General features: G+C 39.9%; 1 protein-coding gene across 11 annotated transcripts in view; it reads right to left on the bottom strand.

Moving 5' to 3' along the window:
• Afdn (afadin, adherens junction formation factor) overlaps window positions 1-23,422 on the bottom strand; it is a 132,467-nt gene that overhangs the window by 80,546 nt on the left and 28,499 nt on the right. For 6 of the 11 annotated variants that reach the window (XM_029532967.1, XM_029532968.1, XM_029532972.1 and 3 more), the window contains exons 2-5: window positions 10,642-10,837; window positions 7,706-7,821; window positions 6,016-6,179; window positions 4,342-4,502 (exon numbers count right to left, since the gene is read on the bottom strand). In XM_029532967.1, the coding sequence (XP_029388827.1) occupies window positions 4,342-4,502; window positions 6,016-6,179; window positions 7,706-7,821; window positions 10,642-10,837 (637 nt within the window). The remainder of the gene's footprint in view (window positions 1-4,341; window positions 4,503-6,015; window positions 6,180-7,705; window positions 7,822-10,641; window positions 10,838-23,422) is intronic. The other 5 variants (XR_003842696.1, XM_021221766.1, XM_021221765.2 and 2 more) reach the window with 2 other exon arrangements.

Raw genomic sequence — 23,422 nt, 5'->3', positions numbered from 1 at the left:
ACAAGATCTGATGCCCTCTTCTGGAGTGTCTGAAGACAGCTACAGTGTATATAATAAATAAATAAATCTAAAAAAAAAAAAAAAAAAAAAAAAAAGAAAGGTTGCTATGTCCCAACTTTAAAGCTCTTGGCAGCTTATTACAAAATATAAAGAAAATTTCCATCAAGTACTGCCAATGACTATGAAAAATAAATACTAGGGGAGCAGACCATCTGCCATTCAACAAGCTCACTATTTTCTCGAAGATATATCTCAATGTTACATTCAAGCCCACATTAAAAAATGCCTTGTCTCTAGGAATGTTTTCTCAACCAAGTTAAAAGTTGATACTCTGAGCCACTGTCTCCTTCAAGACTCCCATACTCCTGAGCTCTTACCTGAATGAATATTCCTCAGGGAGAACCATGGTTTCCTTTTCCAAAGCTCACTAAGTAACAATGTTAGGGCCTTCCTATGTGCACAAGATTCTTCAGATGTGGTATGTGGTTAGCAGACATAAGTATTTCTGAGCACTCCTTTTGTTACCTGTATTCTTCTTTATTTTTCTCTAGCCCTCTAAATCTTTTTTTTTTTAAAGTGTTTTTTTTCAAGACAGGGTTTCTCTATAGACCAAATGCCTATCTATAGGATGCCTCAATTTCAGAGATCTGCCTGTCTCGCACACCAAGTACTGGGATTAAAGGCAGGCACCTCTTTTTTCTTTTTCTGTACATAAATTTAGGTACGTGACAGAATGAGACAATATTCAGAATCCTTAAACAAAACCCTTTGCCAGAATAGTTATAAAACCAAGAAGCCCTTGTCATTCTCAATTCTGTGTGTATGTGTTTCTGAGCAGATCTTAGTATGTAGTCCTTAAGACCTAAAACTGCCTCAGCCTCTGTTGCGGTTTGAGTGTGAAATGTCTCAGGTGTTTGGACACTTTGGTCACCAGATGGCTAATAGTGTTGCTATGCAATGTTGCTGAACCTTGAGGAAAGTAGACTATCACTGGAGGAAACTGCTCACTGGATGGAGCATTGAGGCTTTGGAGCCACACATACACACATATTTTGCCCCCCCCTTCTGTTCATTCTTTCTTTCCTGTGCAGATGCAACAGGACCCGTCAGGCCCCTGTTTACACTATTCTGACTACTGCCATATGCTCCTCACCATGATAGTACCTTGGAACTGTAGGTTAAAATAAACTCATTTTTCCTTAAGTTGCGTATATCAAGGTATTTTGTCACAGCACTGTGGGAGTGACTGTGATAGTGCTAGGCTTATAGGTACACACTCCCATACCTGGCTTGTACTTTTTGGTTTTTCATTTTCTTATACAGTCATTAATACTACATTCCTATAAAGTATACAATTGAGACTCAGTTTTTACTGCTGTGAATAGATACTATGACCAAGACGTTTTCCTTTCCTCTTACAAAGGAAAACATTTAACTAGGGTTGACTTACAGTTCAGACGTTTAAGTCCATTACCATCATGGTGGGAAGCATGGCAGCATGCAGACAGACATGGGGCTGGAGAAGGAGCTGAGAGTTCTAGTCTACATCTTGACCCACAGGCAGCAGAAGGGAACTGCATACCACACTGGGAGGAGCTTGAGCATATATCTGAGCTCTCAAAGCCCACCTCCAGAATGACACACCTCCTAACAGTGCCACTCCCTATGGCCAACCATTCTAACACATGAACCTATGAGACCCACACCTATTCAAACCAGCACAGCATTGAAGGCTGGATCAAGTATATAGTGCTGAGACAGTAAGAGTCCTACTTCCCACCAACAGCTAGTGAGACCTTGCAATAAAGTACACTACATAGTCCTGGGCAGAAGCAGGTGACCCTGCAACGTAGGATAGTCCATGGAGCCTACTCCTTAAACAAGACTGATGACAAAACAGAACACAGAACATATTAGAAGACTACTTTAACAATAACCTGAATAAGTAGTAAAATTCTTTCACTCAGACTTGGATTTGAGAGAAAAGGTCTATAATAAAGTGAGCTTTTTCAACATGAGCTATTGCTTTTTGGTTTTGTTTTTTGTTTTTTTTTTTTTAAGTCTATAAAGAAATTCTGTACATCCCAACATCAGAATCTTTTCATTATCAAGTAAGCTAGTTTCCTAGTATTCCAAGCATCTGAAAGTGCTTGGAAGTTCCCAAGTACCAAGCATCTGAAAGTGATGTTATAAGAGAAATAGAGGTGATGACATTAGGACATTAGACTAAACTTTTGGGAGTAAGGTGAGAGTAACAATACAGCTTTAATACAATTATTTCTTTCTGAAACTCAAAATGGTTACCGTATTACTTTTTAAGAAGTGAAACTACCTCATGATAAATTCCTGCTTTATAACAAGTATTTTCTCTGCTGGACACAATTTCCAGTTAGTTATAAGTCAAAGTTTTATTAAACAGTTAACAATACACAGAACCAATATATAGTTTAAACAGTACTGCTAACTATTTCAGCTCTTTTTATCATATCTACTTCTTATAGACACAAAACAACTGACAGGTACTATGGAGGAAATAGAGCAGGAAAGCCCTGTGCTCTGTGCAGTCTGAATTGCCTTGTACAGCAACAGAAGCCAAACTCCTTTAAAAGTATTTCATCTGTAAAGTGGCAAATCTAAAGAATATAAAACTTAAATATAAATCAACACAGAATGTTGCCATATAAATAGGAATTAACTATGTGTTAAAATAACAATTGTGACTTATGTTTTTGAAAATAAATATATACATACACACAATTTCATAAAACTCTTCAAAAATTTTCAGAATCATATTGCTAATAATAAAAAACAAAAGGGGAGAGGGGGTCTTACTACATAGCCCTGACTGGCCCTGACTGGCCTTGTCCTCACAGAGACCCACCTGCCTGAACACAGATCTTTTTATTTTGACACTATTACCATTTATTAAGATCCTTAGAAAGGAAGAATGTAACTGCAGAGGACATTCAGGCTCTAAAGTCGCAATGGTTTAGAGAAAGAGGTACCACTTGAGAAGCGTCTCCTAGGCAAAGGAGTGGATAGCTGATTCCCCATGAAACAAAGTCAGCTGAGACCACAGGGACACCACCTGGCTCCAGGTGTGACTACCATAAACAGAAAGGAAACAGCTGCAATGGGCTGAAAAGTGCTGGCGAGTCTTAAACCCAGGAGTTTATGAGAAAGTTTTAATAATCACTGTCAACTTTAGAGGATGTTAAAGTAAATATTCCTGCCACATCAATAGCTTCATGTGCACCTGCATCTACACCCTAATCAAGGAAACAGAAAACAGACGGGAAAAAAGTAATGAACACCAAAGGATGTCACCAGAGTCTATAAGACAAATAACCTAATGTCTTAGGGTCTCTATTGTTGCGATGCAGACCAATGTCAGCTTAACAGTGGTCAATCAACTATTGAAGGGAACTCAGAGCAGGAACCTGGAAACAAAACCAGAGACTATGGAGGAACACTGCTTGTGGGCTTACTTCTTATGGTTTTGCTCAGCCTACTTTCTTATACAACCCAGGACTACCACCCAGGAGTGACACCACCCACAGCAGGCTGGGCCCTCCCACAGCAATCATTAATCAAGACAATACCCAACAGACTAACCAACAGGCCAATCTTACAGCGTCAATTCTCTATTAAGATTTCCTCTTCCCAGATACCTCCAGGTTTGTGTCAAGTTAATAAAAGCCAACCAACACACCTAAGTTTTAAAGGGCAAACCAACAAAAAAATGAAATAAACTAAAGGGAACTCTAGAATGAGACTTACATATATGACTCAATCTTGACCGTGTGTGTGTGTGTGTGTGTGTGTGTGTGTGTAGAAAAGAATATCAAAAGCAATCAAAGTTTAAACAATGAGTAAATACATGGCTGAAGGAGCTGCTCTCAGGTGTTTTATATGTGATGATGGCCCTGGAGTTTTACTATGAATCTTTGCCCTTCATGAAAACGCACTAAAATGCTTACAGATGAACTAGTAAATTTGTAATGCTTCAAAATAGTAGTAGTTTGGGACTGAGAGGGCAATGCATAGTGAAAAAGAGAAGAATATTTGCTAATAATTTTCAAAATTGTGGTAGTTATCTTTCTCTTGTCTTTTGTATATATTTAACATTTTCTGGGTTGAAGACCATCAGGGAGAAGAGCCTCATTGGTGAGTCTACTTGACTAATGGTAACTCTTAAGTGAAAAGATTCTATGTAAGGCATACATGGACATATGTGCTATTAAAAGGCTACTTCACCCACTTTCTCAGTTTAAGATAGATATAAAAGAGTATAATGAAGTACATTTTACAGTGAATATTCAGAAAAACAACTCTATGTACCCGAGTCAGGCCGCCCATCTGAGCTCCGAAACTCTTGCATTCTCTTCTCCAGTTTTTGCTGCCGCCGCCGTTTCATAACAACTTCAGGATTAGAAATCGTTCTAGTAAAGCTGGTTTCAGGCATGTCTTTGTAAACTTCAGCAGCCAGTCGTGAATTCTCACTGTAAGGAAAAAGATCACGAAAAATATTTTAAACTTTTTTCCTATTAGAAATACAAATAGCCGGGTGTGGTGGTGCACGCCTTTAATCCCAGCACTCGGGAGGCAGAGGCAGGCAGATTTCTGAGTGAGGCCAGCCTGGTCTACAAAGTGAGTTCCAGGACAGCCAAGGCTATACAGAGAAACCCTGTCTCAAAAAACCAAAAACAAAAACAAAAAACAAAAACAAAAAGAAATACAAATAACACAATGGCAAATGTCATCTGTCTACATCTGTCCCCTAATAGGTCTATTGTATACTAGTTACCATATGCGAATTACAATGAGATTAAAAATACAGTTTCTCTCAAATATAAATGCATAGACTAAGAACTCTGTATCTAAACTTTTAGGTTTACATAATTCAACTGTCTTGTGCTCATAAACAAAGCAAAGCAAAGCAAACATATGGACCATGCATTTCAGTTTCTAGCTGGACTGTGCATTTCAGCCTCTAGAAGTGCTGTGCTACAACACAGCAAACAATATTACAGCACAGCATCCATAAACAAGAAGCCATACTGAAGACCCTTACTTAAAATTAGAGTAAATCTTAGAAAATGTAAATTAAATAGCATGATAGTTTTTAACACATAAGAGATCCACCAACATTTACTTTCCTGAAGTTAAACTTTCATAGGAATATGACTCCAACAGTTTCTGCAAAGGAATCAACTATACAAAGTCATGGGCAGAAACCTGAATATAAGGTACGATGAAAAAAGCTAAATACTTAAATTTTAATGGTATCAACATGTAATCATAAAATAATTTATTTAAAAAGAAGTTACACTTTAAGCTATCAGGTTAAATGATATAATTTATCTTAAGTAGTTCATTTTCTGTACCAAATAATGTAAACCAAGCCACACAGTGTGAGCTGACTGTGTCCTTTTCCAGAGTGTGCTCCGTCTCTTAGAGAATACATGACATGAGCCCGCTTACTGCTCTTTGTGAGTTTCACAGGCATCACCTCCTAGCAGGGCGGTCCACAGCGAGGCTGCTGCTGCAAGGGTGTGGGTGTCCAAGGGGCATCGGATTTGAAAAGGAACATCTGTTTTGCTCCCTAGTCCTGCCAATGCTGACCAGTTTATATGTGCTAAATATGCAACCACAATTGCCTCTGGGACCAAAACCACAGAAGTAAGTTTCAAAGGACTAGCTGAAGACAGACAGTCAGACAGACAGACAGACATCTAAATGTGGTGGCCTGCTCAGGAAAAACAATGTTAACTGCTGTTTGCCTAGAGGGAGCAGAGTCTTCCCCTGTTAGATTAGGCACCTGCTAATATAAAAGAGCAGGTTGCCATGTTTAAACAAGGCCCTCCAATGTCCCTTCAGGTTTCCACAGCAAGCCTACCATGACAGTCTCAGTCACTGTGCCACCAGTTACCAATAACTGAGGTAAGTTTGCTATATTAGACACCTGGCTTGTTTGTAGCTCAGAGTGACAGAAAGACTTCCAGAAAGACCTACCTGTCATCCCCTTGAGAAGGCCTTTCTTCCTTATCACAGGCTTGTCTCAATGCCTCCTTCTCTTTCTTCTTTTTTTCCTTCTTTTCTTTCTTTGAGAGAGTTCTTTTGAAGTTCTGAATAACCCCTTCTTTCTCCTGCTTTTCAGGTCCGTTACTCTGAGCCTTCTGGTAAAAGCAATATTATCACCACACTGACCACAGTCAAGGGTCAGCCAGGCTCCTTAGGCTTAGCCGCTGCTTGCCCGCCTCACAAGGCGTGGACAAACAAATAAGCAAACTGAAAACCCTGAGGGGCGGGGGGGGGGGAGGAGATGCACTCACACCTTGACTAAGCCGACAGTCACATTGTAACTCACATACAACATGAATGTATTTCACATGTAAATTTCACCTCAATTTAAAACAAAAAAACAAAAACCCAAATTCGGCATAGAAAATAGGGTACAACTTTTAAAAAAGAAAAAAAATACAAATGAGAAAATCTGATTTTCACTAAAGTGAAAGTCAAAAAAAGTTAGCATCAAGTAACTAAGAGAAGGGAATCCAATGAAGACACATAGAGGGAAGGAGTCTGCTGAATAGGTGTTTTTCTAAAACTGCAATTCATGAATCAATGTTGTATTTATTTTTGTAAAAATGTCCGATTTATTTTCCAGATCTTGTTTATTAGTTCCTTATTTTACTTTGAATTTCAACCTCCCTACAAAGTTGGCCTGTTAATACATAAAGCTACATTGTTTTTAAGTAGCTTAATAAGAAGAAAAATAATAGTTATGGTATAGAGGAGGGGGAAACCTTCCTTTGTTCTAAGTGCACACAAGGAAGCAGCCCCAGCTGAAACCAAGAATAAACATGGATAGGAAAGCAATGCCCCTTCCTACTTTATATGCAGTTGCCACAAATGCAGCTGGCCACCAGAATCCAGGGACAAGAAGGCCAAGAGCACAGCTGTGTAGCTACACAGGGCAGCACACCACATGGACACAGACCACAGAAAACTCCTTACTGCTATGCAGCAGCAGCATTTCACAAGGGGAAAACTTAAAAGATATTTTCAAACTCTGTACTTGCTGCCATTTGTTAATATCAAAATATTGCACATGGCATCACTCAATTAGCACAGGACTACATATTTCCAAGTCCCATCAATGTAACAGATCAGCTGTCTCCTGCCTCAGGGACTTCCCCATCAAAGTGTAAGACAAAGCAAACTCCCCTCGGGTTGCTTTTGTCAGACCATCTTACCACAGCACTAGGGAAGGAAAGAGTCCAAGCAAGTTTTCTGATTCCTAATCTTGAACATGTAATATGAAAATGCTTTAAATGTGCCTGAGGAAGTTGCACCTGAAACTAGGTTCCCAACACTTCCTTTGTCCCTTGTATTTCCTATAGGAACCACTGCGGTTTTATAATTTGGAAGAAAGATGAAAACGACAAGCTCATCATCAGCTCTGTCTCAACAGCATCTACAACTCTTCTTTAGAAAAGTGAGGAAGAGTGACTGGGTGGCCAGGTGAAATACGGGATGAACCAGGTCCACCAGACTGCTTCTCACATATGTGCTAGGAAGAGGTGAAGAACTGCAGAAGAGAAGCAAAGACAAGAAGCTCCTATGGCAGAGGCTAAGACTTGACCACTCCACTGACCCAGCCCTGGGCTGCAGTTGGCACAGACATGGGGACTGCTCCCACCTTGGCAGGAATGGCGTCATTCTCGTTCTTAAGGACGAATCGACCCTCCCGATCATCTTTGTTCCAATTCAACTGTACAACTAGAGGTTTCTCATCAATGTCCAATCTTCTTTCTTCTTCAAAACATGAAATGGAAAGAAGATCAAACCGTGGTCATTTCCTGGCATGAGCACAATATTGGCCATATGACATACATTTAACTCTATACAAATAAAATACTCTGGTGCCTCAAATACCTGATGAGAGAGTGCAATGTACTGTTACCATTTTCAATCAGTTTTGGTTAGTTCAGAACTTTGTAGCTACTGTTCTACCAGGCTGGTTCACTGACCAGGTGAGATGGACATTTTATTGCTAGTGGGTGTGTGCCAGACACTGATCAGGAAACAACACTTCCTTTATTCAGATCTAAGAAAACAAGAGCGATGTACGTTTCTATATATCAATCTATCTCTCATACAACTAGAAAATGAGATCATGTTAATAGTATATATAATCCATTGATTAATCAGATTTTCCTTATCTTGAAAGGGCAACCTGTCTCAAATAACTGAGCCTTCCTTTCAGTGAAATAGTCCTCTGACCACACACACACACACACACACACACACACACACACACCATGGCATGTGCTCCCTACCCCCAATAATATTAAGACAGTGTTTTGTGTGTGTTTTGTGTGGCCGGTTTTGTGTGTCAACTTGACACAAGCTGGAGTTATCACAGAGAAAGGAGCTTCAGTTGAGGAAATGCCTCGATGAGATCCAGCTGTAAAGCATTTTCTCAATTAGTGATCAAGGGGGGAGGGCCCCTTCTGGGTGGTACCATCCCTGGGCTGGTATTCTTGGGTTTATAAGAGAGCAGGCTGAGCAAGCCAGGGGAAGCAAGCCAGTAAAGAACATCCCTCCATGGCCTCTGCATCAGCTCCTGCTTCCTGACCTGCTTGAGTTCCAGTCCTGACTTCCTTGGTGATGAACAGCAGTATGGAAATGTAAGCTGAATAAACCCTTTCCTCCCCAATTTGCTTCTTGGTCATGATGTTTGTGCAGGAATAGAAACCCTGACTAAGACAGACAGACAGACAGACAGACAGACAGACAATCTATATAATAAATGGAAGTCTATGCATTTCTTTGGCCTAATGATACATACACCATTAACAGATCACTGAGGTAATATGGCTGGAGATACAGCTGGGTAGTATGCAGCTTGCCTAGTATGCTTCCAGCCACAGTGTGCAACACAGAGAACAAGAACAAAGACAAAAAAGAGCACATGAAGGGAGCGGAGAGATTTCTGGAAAAATCAAAACCATTTAATTTTCAAAATCATGCAACCCATCTTTCATATTATTCCAAATCCCTTATTGGTGGTATTCAAATAACCAAAGGGCACAAACAGCAGCTTCCTTTTCTTTGAAACCTAGCAACAGAGATTTGCATGGGAAGAAAGAATTCATCTCCAAGAAAATCATCCCAAACTGGGAATACTCTCTACAACTAACTTTAGTCTGGGTATCATTTTAGCAGGGAATATGCTCACAACCATAAAATAATAAATATGGATCATTTCGTATGTTCCAAGGAAAGGTGATTACAACACTTGAAAATCCTATACATCAAAAACATTTCAGTATTATTTCAATTGTGCAAAGAAAGCTGTGTACATAAAAATAAAGAAAAATCTACTGTTTTAGAAACTTCACAGCTGACATTTAAGAGGTACTGGGGTTAGGCCATAATCCTTTTTAGCAGCGTTTGTTGTACTTCACATTTTTTAATATGTTACTACACATTTCCAAATGTAGCTATAAAATATTTATGTTTCTGAATTTCTAGTCAGCTCAACTTTTAGTGTCAAGTTGCAAGACACTTTTATTAACTGCTGTTAAACAGCAATTTCCTAACAGAAAATCTCCATCTTAGAGGAAAGCACTTCAAGACACAGAATCTGCTAAAGGGATGTCAAATATCCCATCCTACAGGGAATCTCCTTAAGCTCAGGAAGCAAACAAGTCAACAGTTTCAGGAGTCTCTAAAGCTGATCAGAATCTCTAGTCTCCATACCTGTCCAAGTATATGTAAGCAGTAAGGACTGCTACGCTGAAACACTCTCAGACAAACTGAGCTAAGGCTCTGACCAGCTGAGTTACCTGGAAGAAGCAAAGAGCAGCCAGGCTGACTGGAAAGGACAACCTCCAGCCTGCTGAGATGTGTCGTGCTGCAGGCCAGCTTTCAAGAGCCGTCACCCATGCTGCGATAGGTGTTTTGTGATGCAGCTGACTCTGAGTCGTTTCTGTGCCTGTAACCCCTCACTCATCTCCCTCTAAAGGACCCCAATAAAACTCATTGGTTCAAAAGTAAGTGGACCTTGATGGTGACTGTTCTTTGGTCTGTTATTGATTTTTCTATCTAGAGTGAATAAAAATTTCTTCATGTCTCCCAGTAAAAATCTCACACAACTGCTAATGTTAAAACAAGCAAAAATTATAAAATCTGGTAGGAGATTTTCCTTGAGGTGTCCTGTTGTTCCCAAGGAATATATATACTGTGAACAGAATGCAGAAATACGATGGTGAGACCCCTGACCTGATCTGCACCGATCTGAATTAGGAGCAGTCATGACAGTGTTACCTACATCCAAGATTTCTTTCAAAAGCAAGAAGCACACAATACCACTGATAGACAAGACACTCAGATCTGTAGAGTGATTTATTTTAATAATAAATAATAAGTTAATGATACTTATTTTGAAGAAATAATTATATATGTAATACATTCATCCTAACTTCTAATAAATGTTATGTGCAAGAACTTGAACACGTCAAGTCTTAGAACCGTTTGCCATCCTGTTGATCACTGTTGGGTGGAGGAAAGAAAGAAAAGGAGATGAGCAGTAGCAAGTGGCTGACCCCGGTCAGGACAGCCTTCACTGACCTCCACTGACATGCACTTCATAGAGGGAGTACTTGGGAGAGGAGAGCATGCGCATGTCAGGGCGGAACTTCTCTGCCAGTGTTTCAATCACATCTTGAGTGGTTGCTGTGCTAGAGACTCGAATACATTTTGTTGCAAAATTTCCAGCAGCTTTATCTTGAAAATAAAATCTCATGACTCCATGAAACTCCAAATCCTAGAAAAAAACAAAATGATGTTATTAGAAAAGCTATTCTGAAATGTTCATCTTTTAGTAAAAATGAAAAGTCTATCAGTTTTCTTCAAATGTTTACTATGAACATCTTAGAAGCTCCCAATTCTGCCATAAATTAAAATCATTGACATTCTAAATTAATATTCTATATGAATTATCACACTAAATGAATGAATATATTTTAGATATATCTTAAAATCTTATGGAGAAAGCCCATGGTAGAATTCCAGCCCAAGGTGTTCCTTTCACATGTTCCTCCTAACTCTACGGCAGGCTAAAGCTCATGTAACTATGATCTTCCTTCAATTCCTTAGTACATCCAATAACTTCCAACGAAATTCTAAGTGTGGGTTGCACACATGTCTCTGGCAGGAAAAAAGTCTTAGCTGTACTATCAGCATCATCCTCTCTTCTTCTGTTCATCCTTTGTATTTAACTATTAAAGAAAAGATCAACTAGGGTTAAACCAAAGTCTTTTTTATCCGTGTTATTTGTTGAAGGGGGTGGCGCGCACACGCACACGCACACGCACACACACACGCGCGCGCGCGCGCACACACACACACGCACGCGCACACACACACACACACACACACGCACGCACACACACGCACACACACGCACACACACACACACACACACGCACGCGCGCGCACGCACGCACACACATCACAGTGCCCCAGCTGAAATCAGAGGACAACTTCCACTGTGCTCTCTCCTTCTACCATGCATGCTCCAGGTATGGAGCTGTTGTCAGGCTCAATCCAAATGCCCTCCCTTACATGCTGACCTGTATGAGTCATGGGAATTTCTCCTTCAATCAGAAGTCAAATTCTCATTCAATGACTAATAAGCCTCTCCAGTTCTCCACAACCCATGACCTTTTCTATATTTATTAAAGAATTTTTTAAAAAGTACTCACTTAATGAACAAAAAAGGAGTCTCTGGATGGAGTTAAGCAACTGCAGTTAGCAAGTATATAGTCACAGGAATTAAAGCCAAAAAGTGAAACAGTCAAGTGTATTTCTAGCCTAGTTTTTTTCCTGGGCTTGTTCAAGCTTAGGCTATCAAGTAACCTTCCTAGTGTGTCAGTGGGAGACCACTAACCCTGAGGGAAAGAAGGTATGGTATGAGAGCTGATGAAGTGTAAGGAGTTAGCGCTTGTAAGTGGAGTCATGTTAGCTAGAATTATGCTCTGGGTCTTCCAGAAATTATAGCAACTGCCTAACTTTGGCTTGGAACAATTAACAGAGCATAGCTAACATGACTTCTAAATATTGCTGTGTTAGTATATTACCCTGGATGTCTGTCAGAACACGTGGAATAATTCTCTGAACCAGAACCTAAAAAAGAGCATTTCTAACATTAGCTTGTAATATATACCAACCTTTGTACTAAACACTCTTAAATGGTACTCTCCCAGCTCTTTTTCCTGCTACAGACCCCCTCCACCCACTAGCCCACTGGACTCAAAATTTAAGTATCTTCCACTTCAGATTCTGGTCCCTTCTCTACAGATTTCTGAGACAACACACACACATACACACACAATAATAATAATAATAAATAATAATAATACATAAAGTGAAGTTTCTAAATGGGAGTCATATTTTCACCCCACATTTATAAGACTTTACTGTCACTCTGAATATATAATTATATCACACTGACCACTCTCAAATGTCCCAAACACTTGCACAACTACTGTTCTGTATACCCAAGAGCTCTAATAGGTGACACACCATAAAAGTATTTAACCGTTCTGCTACAAAGCAGGGTTGTACCATTTATAATAATAGAAAAGTCAGATGTACCTAAGTCAAGAAGGCATCAGTTTCTCTGAGAACTGTCAACAAGTAATCAAAATCAGCAGGCATTAAAGGACCAAAACCCAGCAAACAAAGCAAAGCAAACCCCACCCAGACACAATGCTGTCACTAGTAAGAGGCATGCTCCCTAACATCCCAAGAAAAACCAAGGGTTTATTTAGATGGAAGCAGACACAAAGAACCAGAGACAAACCACTGCACTGTCCTCACAGTACATTGTTATGTACTGCACCACCTTTCACAGAGAAAGGAAACAAGTGTAAATCTCACTGACCTTCCAAAAGCCACAATAAAAAGGGAAAAGAAGCAAACCTAGGAGAGTGAGGGGACACTGGTGTCCTAAACCAGAGCCACACCCACACCCCAGGGGAGTGAGGGGACACTAGTGTCCTCACCCCAAAGCCACACTCCTGGTACTCCCATTGATGTTTGTAATAAAACAATTCTCAAGGTCTTGTCAAGCTGAAATAAAATAGCCTATAAAAAAACGTGGACATGACTTCAATTAATACTACATAAATATTAGTTTCATGTTCCACAAGAATAACCAGATACTTATAACCAGAACAGTCCCTTAATATTTAAGATTAACATTCTGTTCAGTGATTCAGCCAAACCTAAATCTAGCTGCTGCCAAGTATACCAAATTTTATCAGACCTAAAAGTGATAAAAATCAATTCTTGAGCCTAAAAATTGGATTTATAGTAACCCAATGGACAAACTGTAATGATTATTATAATTAACATACAAAAAGGGCTTACTAAATGTTGAGTAGTAAGAATTTTACAAGTTATTACCAATCTAAGAGTTGAGTTCTATCAGCAGCAGCATTAAGTGGGGGAAAACAGAGTGGTTAAATGAACTAACCACAGAAACCCAGCTTCTGCTCCTGCTTCCAAAAGTACTATGCCATCTAAACAGAATTACAATAGGAATTATTTTTCTTGGGCCTTACATTAGATATAAGAAAAGTCTCAAAAGAAACAAATGAATGGGGAAAAACACCTGAAGCCCAGAAGCTATACACTCCAGTTTCCTTATTTAGTTTTAAAAAACAAAACAAATAACCCTGGTGCTGAGAGAGGGCTCAGCAGTTAAGGGCATTGGCTATTATTTCAGAGGACCTGGTTCAATTCCCAGCACCCACATGGCAGTTCACATCTGTCTGTAACTCCAATGCCAGGGGACTCCACAACCTCATACAAACATACATGCAGGCAAATACCAATACACATAAAAATAAATAAATAAGTAAGTAAATAGTCCTAGTGTGTACAAAACCCTACTTTGATGCCCAATACTCTAAAAACAACAGCCAGGCATACTTAGTGCACCCCTGTAATCTCTGCGTTCAAAAGGGAGAGACCGGGAAGAATTGCTGTTTGAGTTGAGCAGGATATGTAATAAGTTCTAAGCCAGCCTGTACTAAATAGCAAGACTCTACGAAAACCAGCCACCACTACTCAATAAATTTGGGAGGGGGGAGTGCATATGTGTGCACGCATTGCATGTTTGTGGGAGAAGGACAGACAGAGGTCAAGGGTCATTACCTACACAGCTCTCTACCAAGTTAGGCTATAGTTAGTTGTAAGTTGCTAACTTCTGGCCTTCTATCATTTTACATATTAAGAAACTATTTTCCAGTATTCATTATTTATTACTTCTGAAAGGTGACAACTTTGGCTCACTTCAACAAGTACTCTGCCTGTGATGATTAATCTCAACTGGCAGCTTGGGGAGATCTAGAATCACCTAGCAGGCAGCCTCTGCGCATACCTTCTGAGGTCCCCATCATTTCATTAGCTGAGGTGCAAGAAACAAGAGAGAAAAGGTGCACAAGACATCATAGTACAACCCAAGAGAGGGGACAAAGGTCAGGACTCAGAAACCTAAAGGGATGATAAGAAATCCACGTAAGACTCCTATGGACCAGCTGTGGTAGCTAGCTCAAACCCCAGCTCACAGAAGACTGGGGCTAAGGACTGGGCCACACTAAGTTCAAACCAGAGCTCCTGAGTAGGTCCCTGTCCTGAACACATACCTCTCATATTGTAACACAAATAACAAAATATTTCCAACTTGTATCACTGAAGTATATTTATGATTCAAGAAAAGACAAAAAACCCAATTAAAAAAAAAAAAAACTAAAAATGTCAAAATGGTAGGTAAGTTGTCAAAATGGTAGGTAAGCTCTTAAACAGACCAAAGAACGGAACACTCTACTACTCATGCTAAAACCATCTCAGGATAATAGAATGAACAGTAAAAGCACTTTCCTCATCAACCCTAGCTGGTAAACACCCAAAAGTTCTAACAACATACTCTATTAGTGGGGCTGACAAAGAGAGTGCAGACAAGGAGCAGACTGGCAGTGTTTTCCAAAAAATTCACATACAGTGACACAGCAATCCTACTTTTGTAGACCTACCACCAAGGAGAGGATACAATGCAAAAAATGTTACCTGCCAGCCAGGCGTAAAAAAAAAAAAAAAAAAAAAAAAGTTACCTGCCTGAGAACCGGAAGAACGGAAGAACAAATTCCAGTACATGCATATGTGCTGGTTTAAATGGAAAAGGCCCCACAGACTCATAAGGAATGGCATTTTTGGAGGTGTGGCCTTGTTGGAGAAAGTGGGGGTGGGGGTTGGGGTGTCACAAGCTCAAGCCCAGCCCAGTGTTACTCTCTCTTCCTGCTGCCTAGGGGTGCAGATGCAGAACTCCTCAGCTCCTTCTCCAGCACCAAGTCTGCTGCATGCCACCATGCTGCCCTCCATGACAAGAACAGACTACACCTCAGAACCTGTAAGCCAGCCCCAGTTAAATGGTTTCCTTCATAAGAGTCGCTGAGCAGGAGCCAGGCAGGGAGACATTAGCAGCAGCTCTCTGACTCCTTCAGAGATAGACTGTAACCTAGAAGTGAAGGTAGCTTTTCATCAGGGTTTTCCCACCACAACAGAAAACACACCACAAGAGCAAGCACCACAAAAAAATCTATTACAAAAAAGCAGGAAATTTGTTTTCTAATTATACCTCATTACAAGGCTTCATTTTTGAAACTGTGAAATTATTTTTAAAAGGAAAGAAGAATTAAATTTTAATAAAATGCAATCATTTAAAAGATTCAACCTGAAATGAATCTATATAATAAACAGGTCACATTATCACAAAGAAAATCATCTCCAAGTGATCTTAGAAAACAAAGCTTATCTTTACACTCCTGGTTGAAGATGATAATAAATTCCAAGCTAGCCTGGTCTCCTAGGGAAACCTTGCCTGAGAAGGCAGCCTAGAGCTGGAGAGATGGCTCAGCGGTTAAGAGCACTGGATGCTCTTCCAGGGTCCTGAGTTCAGTTCCCAACAACTACACAGTGGCTCACAACCATCTACAATGGAATCTAACATCCTCTTCTATCATGCAGGTATACATGCAAATAGAGCACATACATACATATATACATTTATATATTCACACATAGATTTTCTTTTAAAAAAGACAACCTTTGTGTTTTGAGATAGATGTCTAGCCAAATTTACATAACACCAATCTGCATTTAAAGTCAGATAAGTAAGATTATTCTTTTATTTATGTAGTCATGTTTATTTTTATATTTTCCAATATTATATATCCTTCCCATCCTTTATGGTGATACCTCCAAAAAATGCATTTTGAAAGTACAGTTTTAAAATACATGGGTAACAATTTTGAGCATAAAAAGTCATTGAACACTAGGTGATAACTAATTATCTTGACATTTGAAATATGAGTTGACAACATTTGTATTTAATTTTTAGTTTCTAAGGTATACCCAAAAACAGAAAATGAGAATAGAAAGAGACATTTATGGTACATAAATTTGTTTTTTACTTCACAATTATAGACCAATGGTTCTTAACCTGTGGGTCAAGACCCCTTTAGGGGTTATCTTAGTGCCTGCTTTATTGCTGTGAAAGAGATAACAATGACCAAGACAAACATTTAATCGGGGTGGTTTACAATTTCAGAGGTTTAATCCATTACCATGGCAAGAAGCATGGCAGCATGCAGGCAGACATGGTGATGCAGTGTCACACTAGGCCTAGCTTGAGCTTAAAAGCTCAAAGTCCACCTCCACAATGACACACCTTCTCCAACAAGGTCACACCTCCTAATAGTGCCAATCCCTAATGGTCAAGCATTCAAACAAATGAGTCTATGAGGGCCATTCCTATTCAAACCACCTCAGGGGTCTCCTAAAACCACTGGGAAACACAGATATTTATTTTACTATTCATTAGAGTAACAAATTAGTTATGAAGTAGCAGTGAAAATAATTTTAGGGTGGAGGAAGAACTGTATTAAAGCATTATAAAGTTGAGAACCACTGATATAGACATTTTCAAAGTTATGTACTGTGTCTGTAGTTTCGAGCTTTATGAATAATTAAATTGTAATGTAGAGATGAAAAGCTAATTTCATGATTCTAAAAACCAAGCCTTCCTTAAGCTAATGTTAAATTAAAAAGGAACCACAGCTTAATGAAAAAGTGGTTCCTGTTTTCTAAATAGAGTCACAGAAATAGGAGTATAATAAAAATGTTGGTATAAAAATATTTTGTTGGGCTGATGAGATGGCTCAGCAGTTAAGAGCTCTGACTGCTCTTCCAAAGGTCCTGAGTTCAAATCCCAGCAACCACATGGTGGCTCACAACCATCCGTAACGAAATCTGATGCTCTCTTCTGGAGTGTCTGAAGACAGTTACAGTGTACTTACATATAATAAATATATATATATATATATATATATATATATATATATATATATATATATATATATATATATATATATATATATATATATATATATATAGTCTTTTTACTATATTCATGTGTCTCTGGTATGCAATCTATTTCTTGAATAAATAGTTTCTGAGTAAATGAGTGGATGGGGACTTTTTTGCTTTGTTTTGTTTGATTTTAGTCAACTTGTAGAGGTAACCAGACAAGCAACCCCAACCCTACTACACCTTACATACCTTTTTCATGTGTAGGGACCAAAGCTGTAAAAAAGATACTGTCAAAAATCTAGGTCAGAAAAAAATGAGTTTCCACAACAGTATTATCTTAGGAAAGCAGGAAGCTCTCTAAGATGGCTCCTTTCAGAAGTACTCAAACACCAAAAGACACAGCAGAACACAAAGGTTGAAGAAACAAAGACTGCAACCTACTGAATCATCAAATACACACAAACCCACAAGTTCATGGTAACTCTAAAGACAAACAGAAAAGGCAATATCAAGACTGGTAACGAAGGCACATAAGGTAATAAAACAATGTATCTTCCTTTCCTACAGTTCAGACCACAGCTTGTCAGGCTGTGGGTGTGGCCTCATGTGGGCTCTGAATGAATGTGGGGGACATAGAAGGAAAACTTGGCCACAGCAATTCTGTTTTGTTTGGACAAAAACTCCTGATATGTAGCCCGGCTAGTCTGGAACTTGCCATATAGAGCAGGCTAGCGGGTTTGTACTGAGTGATCCTCCTGCCACTACTTCCAGAACTGTACAATTACAGACATGGGTTACCAAGCCCAGGAAATAGAATAAGGTTTCTGAATGAGCAACATCTAAAGATTAGCCCAGAATCAAATGTGTCATAGATCTATAAATCTGAGGTCTTTCTGCCAGTCCATCTTGCTTTTTGGGACTTCACCACAACTTTGGTTCTGAACACAAAACACAAGTACCCAAGTCAGACTAACCACTAGTTCCTGGGAATCTAATATGTGTTCTGACCCACAGGCTGCTCTGGGATACACATGTGCTCGCTCTCGATCAAGTGCCCGCTCTCTCTCCCTCCCTCCCCCCCCCTCTCTCCCCCTCCCTCCCCCTCCCCCTCCCTTTTCTCGAATGCACACAAGGATACATGTGTGCACATTTAAAATTTTTTTCTCCCTTAGGTGAAAAGGATTCGCAAATGGAAAAACTAAGCAGTTGTGGTTTGGATGATAGGGAAATCCATGTCTATTTGAAAAGAATTCCAACCAAGAAATGAAAAATGATAGAATCAGAAAGGCGGATTTCTGAGTTGGAGGCCAGCCTGATCTACAGAGTGAGTTGCAGGACATCCAGGGCTACACAGAGAAACCCTGTCACGAAGAACCAAAAGAAAAACCAAAAACAAAGAAAAGCAAAGCAAAGCAAAGCATGATTTTGTGAGCCCAAAGTGATGTGGACAAAGAGCCTATAGATAACATCATTAGATGAAGTAAAGAACCTGACACAACATGACCTAATGTGATAGATGTGAAATGCTCAGCTCTGCCACATGGCTAAGTCTGAATCCACAGAGCCAGAGAGGACAACAAAACTACCTCACTCTGCAAAACAGCAAAGGAAATCCAGAAGTGGGACAATCTATAGGAAAACTCTCCCTGTGCTCTCAAAAGTCTATGACTAAAAGGCAGTTAAGACTAATTTTGAAAATTCTAATCTGGGAGATGAATTTAACCTGCCTGAAAATTTTTAACATTTATTTTGAGTGGTGGTGCATGCTTTTAATCCCAGTACTCAGGAGGCAGAGGCACGTGGATTTCTTCGAGTTTAAGGTCATCAGCCTGGTCTACACAGTGAGTTCCAGAACATCCAGGACTATGTAGAGAGTGTAGAGAGACCCTGTCTCCACGAAAAAGAAAGAGGGAGAGGGGGAGGGGGAGGGAGAGGAGGAAAGGGAGAGGGAGGGGGGAAAAGGAAAGGGAGAGGGAGGGGAAAAGGAAAGGGGGAAGAGGGAGGGGAAAAGAAAAAAGGGAAGAGGGAGGGGGAGAAGGAAAGGGAGAGGGAGGGGGAAAAGGAAAGGGGGAAGAAGGAGGGAAAGGAGGGAGGGGGAGAGGGAAAGGAGGGAGGGGGAGAGGGAAAGGAGGGAGCAGGAGAGGATGTGAGAGAAAGAATGTGAGAAAGAGAATATGAGAGTCAGGAAGAAGAAACTAGTTGGGTTGAGGAGTGGCTAAGTAGGTGAAGGCCTGACTAGCTGAGTTTGATCCCAGGGCTCCTCCACACAGTAGAAGAATTGACTCCCACGAGGTAGAGTTACACACATGCTATAGTACATGTGCCCCCATAAACACATATACATGGAAACAAATGGATGAATGCTAATTCAAAGTTAATTTCGCCAGACATGGTGCTATATGAAAGCCACCTGCACTTAGGAGTCAGACTGGAACATCAGGAGTTCAGGGACAACCAGGGCTATGACAATGTAATTCTATTTAAGTATCCTGTGTTCTTCAGCTGCAGAGCAGAAGGAAATTGCTGCACACTCTACCATGAGGCCTGATGCTTACTACAGATTAAGCCATCTGTCACAACTGAGTCACTTGTTATCGTTTTCTGTCTATAAATTCTTAAGTGGACGAGTAGTTGGAAAGGATGTACGTGTATATATAAATCCTATTTGTAATGAAATAAGAAAAATATAATATACATTTAAAGTCTATGTCTAAAAAAATGGAAATTAAAATCTCTACAGGTTCAAATCACCCCAGCTATTTAACTGATTCTATCTATATTACCATATATAAAGCAAGAAATGTTCTGCTGTTTAAATAACCATGTGCCTAAACTCAGCTTCTGCTTCCTAATATCCTAAAGAAAAGCCAAGGAGAGAAAACATTAACTTAGTTTCATAACCTTCGTTGTGTATATAATATGTAAGCAGAAAGTTTCTAAATTTCAGTAAGGGTAACACCCCATACAAATTATATGCACTAAGGTTGATAAGCTATCATTCACCCATGTTTGTACTGATTTTCCCATGAATACAAAGCAACTTATTAAACTATGGCAAGTTAATCAAAGAATTCTCTATAATCAAAATGCTCCCACCTACATCTTGACCACACACTAAAACTGAAATCATAGCACTCAATTTATTTCAATTGTCAAAAACCTTCAAACTACCTTTCTAAATTTAACAGTATCTTCAAAACTCTACCCTATTCACCTTAATCCGCAAACATTTTTTAAATGTTTGCTTAATTTCTTTTTATGACAGTAAGGTTTTCGTGTGATACTCTAGTCACAGCTGTAGATGTGAGCAGGTTTTCCGTACTCTTCCACTGTCTTTCACAACTGACTGACAGGTGTGTGTGGTGGAGAAACTGGGAAAGGTAGAAAGAGCAAGCAAGCAACAGTAACTTTTGAGCAGCCTCCGGGCTGTAACCACTGCTGCTTTCTAGTGGGGAGTTTATAGACAACAGAAAGCCGCAGAGCGTCCCTCCAGCGTCCAGGAATAATTTCCCTTGCCACATTAGCAGCGATCCTCAACTACAGTTGGTACCTGGTACCACCAAGCACTCCCTCCAACCTACCTTCTTGTTTCACTGTTTACATCACCAAATGACCACAGCTGACTGGAGTGTCACTTGGTACCAGGCATGGAGAAAACAAGAAGGTAAGCTGCATAAATCAGTTGAGCCACTTTAGGAAGAAGGTCTCATTTGTTCCAGAGTTTCTAACTATGAGTATTTACAAAAATAATAGAGCAAAGGGAGACAGACAAAAGCAAATAACTCACTTTTAAAATGAATTTTCTTGACATGATTCACAAAATCAGAACTACTTTGAACAGAATCATCATTGAACTGGATTCTCAGTCAGTGACAGGGAAATGCTGCACAAGAGCTACAGGTTCAACCAGACTTCCACAGTTAAACTGACACACCAAGCTAGTGCACACTTGCACAAACCAAGAAATGGAAAGGTAGGTTTTGGAACATAGACTTTAGCAGTGGCATATATCACTGGGATGCACTGAAGACAGGGATAGACATATAGCAAGTGTCATTATGCAAAAATACCACAATCAATGATTCTGCATACGTAAAGCTATACTAATCATAATACCTAATTTAAGGATACATCTTTAAAACTATCACATTTTCGAGTATGTGTGCACACACGTGCACCTTCAAGCATATGTGTGTATGCAGGAAGTGTGTATGCCAGTGCCCATATGGAGACCAGAGGACAACTTGCAGAATTCAGTTCTCTCCTTCCATGTGAATTTTAGGTCTGCAATCAAGTTGTCATGCATACGGCAAGCACCTTTTCCCAAATCATGCTTATGTCAGCCCCTTAAGGATACTTTCAGAAAAGATAATGCAATTTCTAGATGTAACTACACACAATATAAATGAACAAGTTTTCTTCTCTTTAAATTATGGAATGCAGAGTCAACCTAAACCATACAACCCCAAACATAAGTATCTTACTGAAGCTGCCCCTCCACAACAAATGACAGGGGCTACAGTTAAACACATAGTTCTGAATTTCTATCCTGGGAAAAGCAAGATGTTTTGCTACAAAAAAAAGCAAACAATAAGGACAAGAGAAAGGAAAACATAGAAAAAAAAAACAATGATACTATATACTAATGGAGACCATGGACTACTAGGTGTCTACCTTATGCCAAATAATATAGTAAAGGGTTTTATGTATCTACTTCAATTTTTAAAACCTTACCAGGTGGAAACTATCGCCACTGCTGCCTTTCCCACGGAGAGATTTATCTATACTACCTGTACTTCAGGTCTCAAATGAGTGAGTTAATGATGGCATGAGTTTCCTAAGTATGCAGCAAGCAAAGGTAAAGGGGCAACAGCACCCAACAGAGCCAGGAGAACAAGCAAATATAACATCTTCTGATAAGATGCAATATCCAACAGTAAATGACTGGAGACGCCCCTGTGAAGCAGCCAGCTGGTATTCCCAAGAGTCCCATGCAGAGCAGAACCGCTTCATTGTTATATTATGAGATAAAAGGTTGGAAATGGTTAACTTCTAGCTGGTGTCAGGGGTGTGATGTTCTTTATCTGTTTGCTTTTCTCCTGTTACAGAGGCAAGAGGCAGTCTGCCTCAGAAAAGGGTCTTCAGAGACCACAGCATATAAACATTCAGAAATCTGAAGCAAGGGACCCATCTCTTGAGTCAGCATTCAACAAACAAAAACACCTGACAATTTACTAATACAACTTATATTACAATGTCTCATGGAGAAAACAAAACAAACAAACTAGGCTTACAAAGATACAGTAACTTGACCATGGCCACATAGCTTGAACCAGAATTCACTTGAGTAATTTTGAAACAAAAACCCATACTTCACAATCACCCTGCTACACTCAATGCCTCTTATCCTGCTGTACAAAAATAAGGTTGTAAACTGTGCTGGTTTGTATATGATTGGCCCAGGAAGTGGCACTATTAGAAGGTATGGCTCTGTTGGAGTTGTCCTGTCACTGTGGGTGTGGGTTATAAGACCCTCACCCTAGCTGCTAGTATTCTGCTAGCAGCCTTCAGATGAAGTTGTAGAACTCTGTGCTACTCCTGCACCATAGCTGCCTGGATGCTACCCTGCTCCCACCTTGAAGATAATAGACTGAACCTCTGAACCTTTAAGCCAGACACAATTAAGTGTTGCCCTTATAAGAGTTGCCTTGGTCATGGTGTCTGCTCACAGCAGTAAAACCCTAAGACATAAACATACACAGTTCTGCAATAAGACTAAACATTTAGGAAGCACTCTGTTACACAACAGCTAACAGAATAAGCATGCAACCAATACGTATCTGAGTTTGTGAAAATAAGAATGCCATGGCAGGCCGGGCGTGGGGCGCACGCCTTTAATCCCAGCACTCGGGAGGCAGAGGCAGAGGCAGAGGCAGAGGCAGAGGCAGAGGCAGAGGCAGAGGCAGAGGCAGAG

Source organism: Mus pahari, chromosome 21 (genome assembly GCF_900095145.1).
Source record: "Mus pahari chromosome 21, PAHARI_EIJ_v1.1, whole genome shotgun sequence".
NCBI lineage: Eukaryota > Metazoa > Chordata > Mammalia > Rodentia > Muridae > Mus > Mus pahari.
The sequence above is the reverse complement of the archived record's forward strand: the minus strand, read 5'-3'. Positions and strand labels throughout refer to the sequence as shown.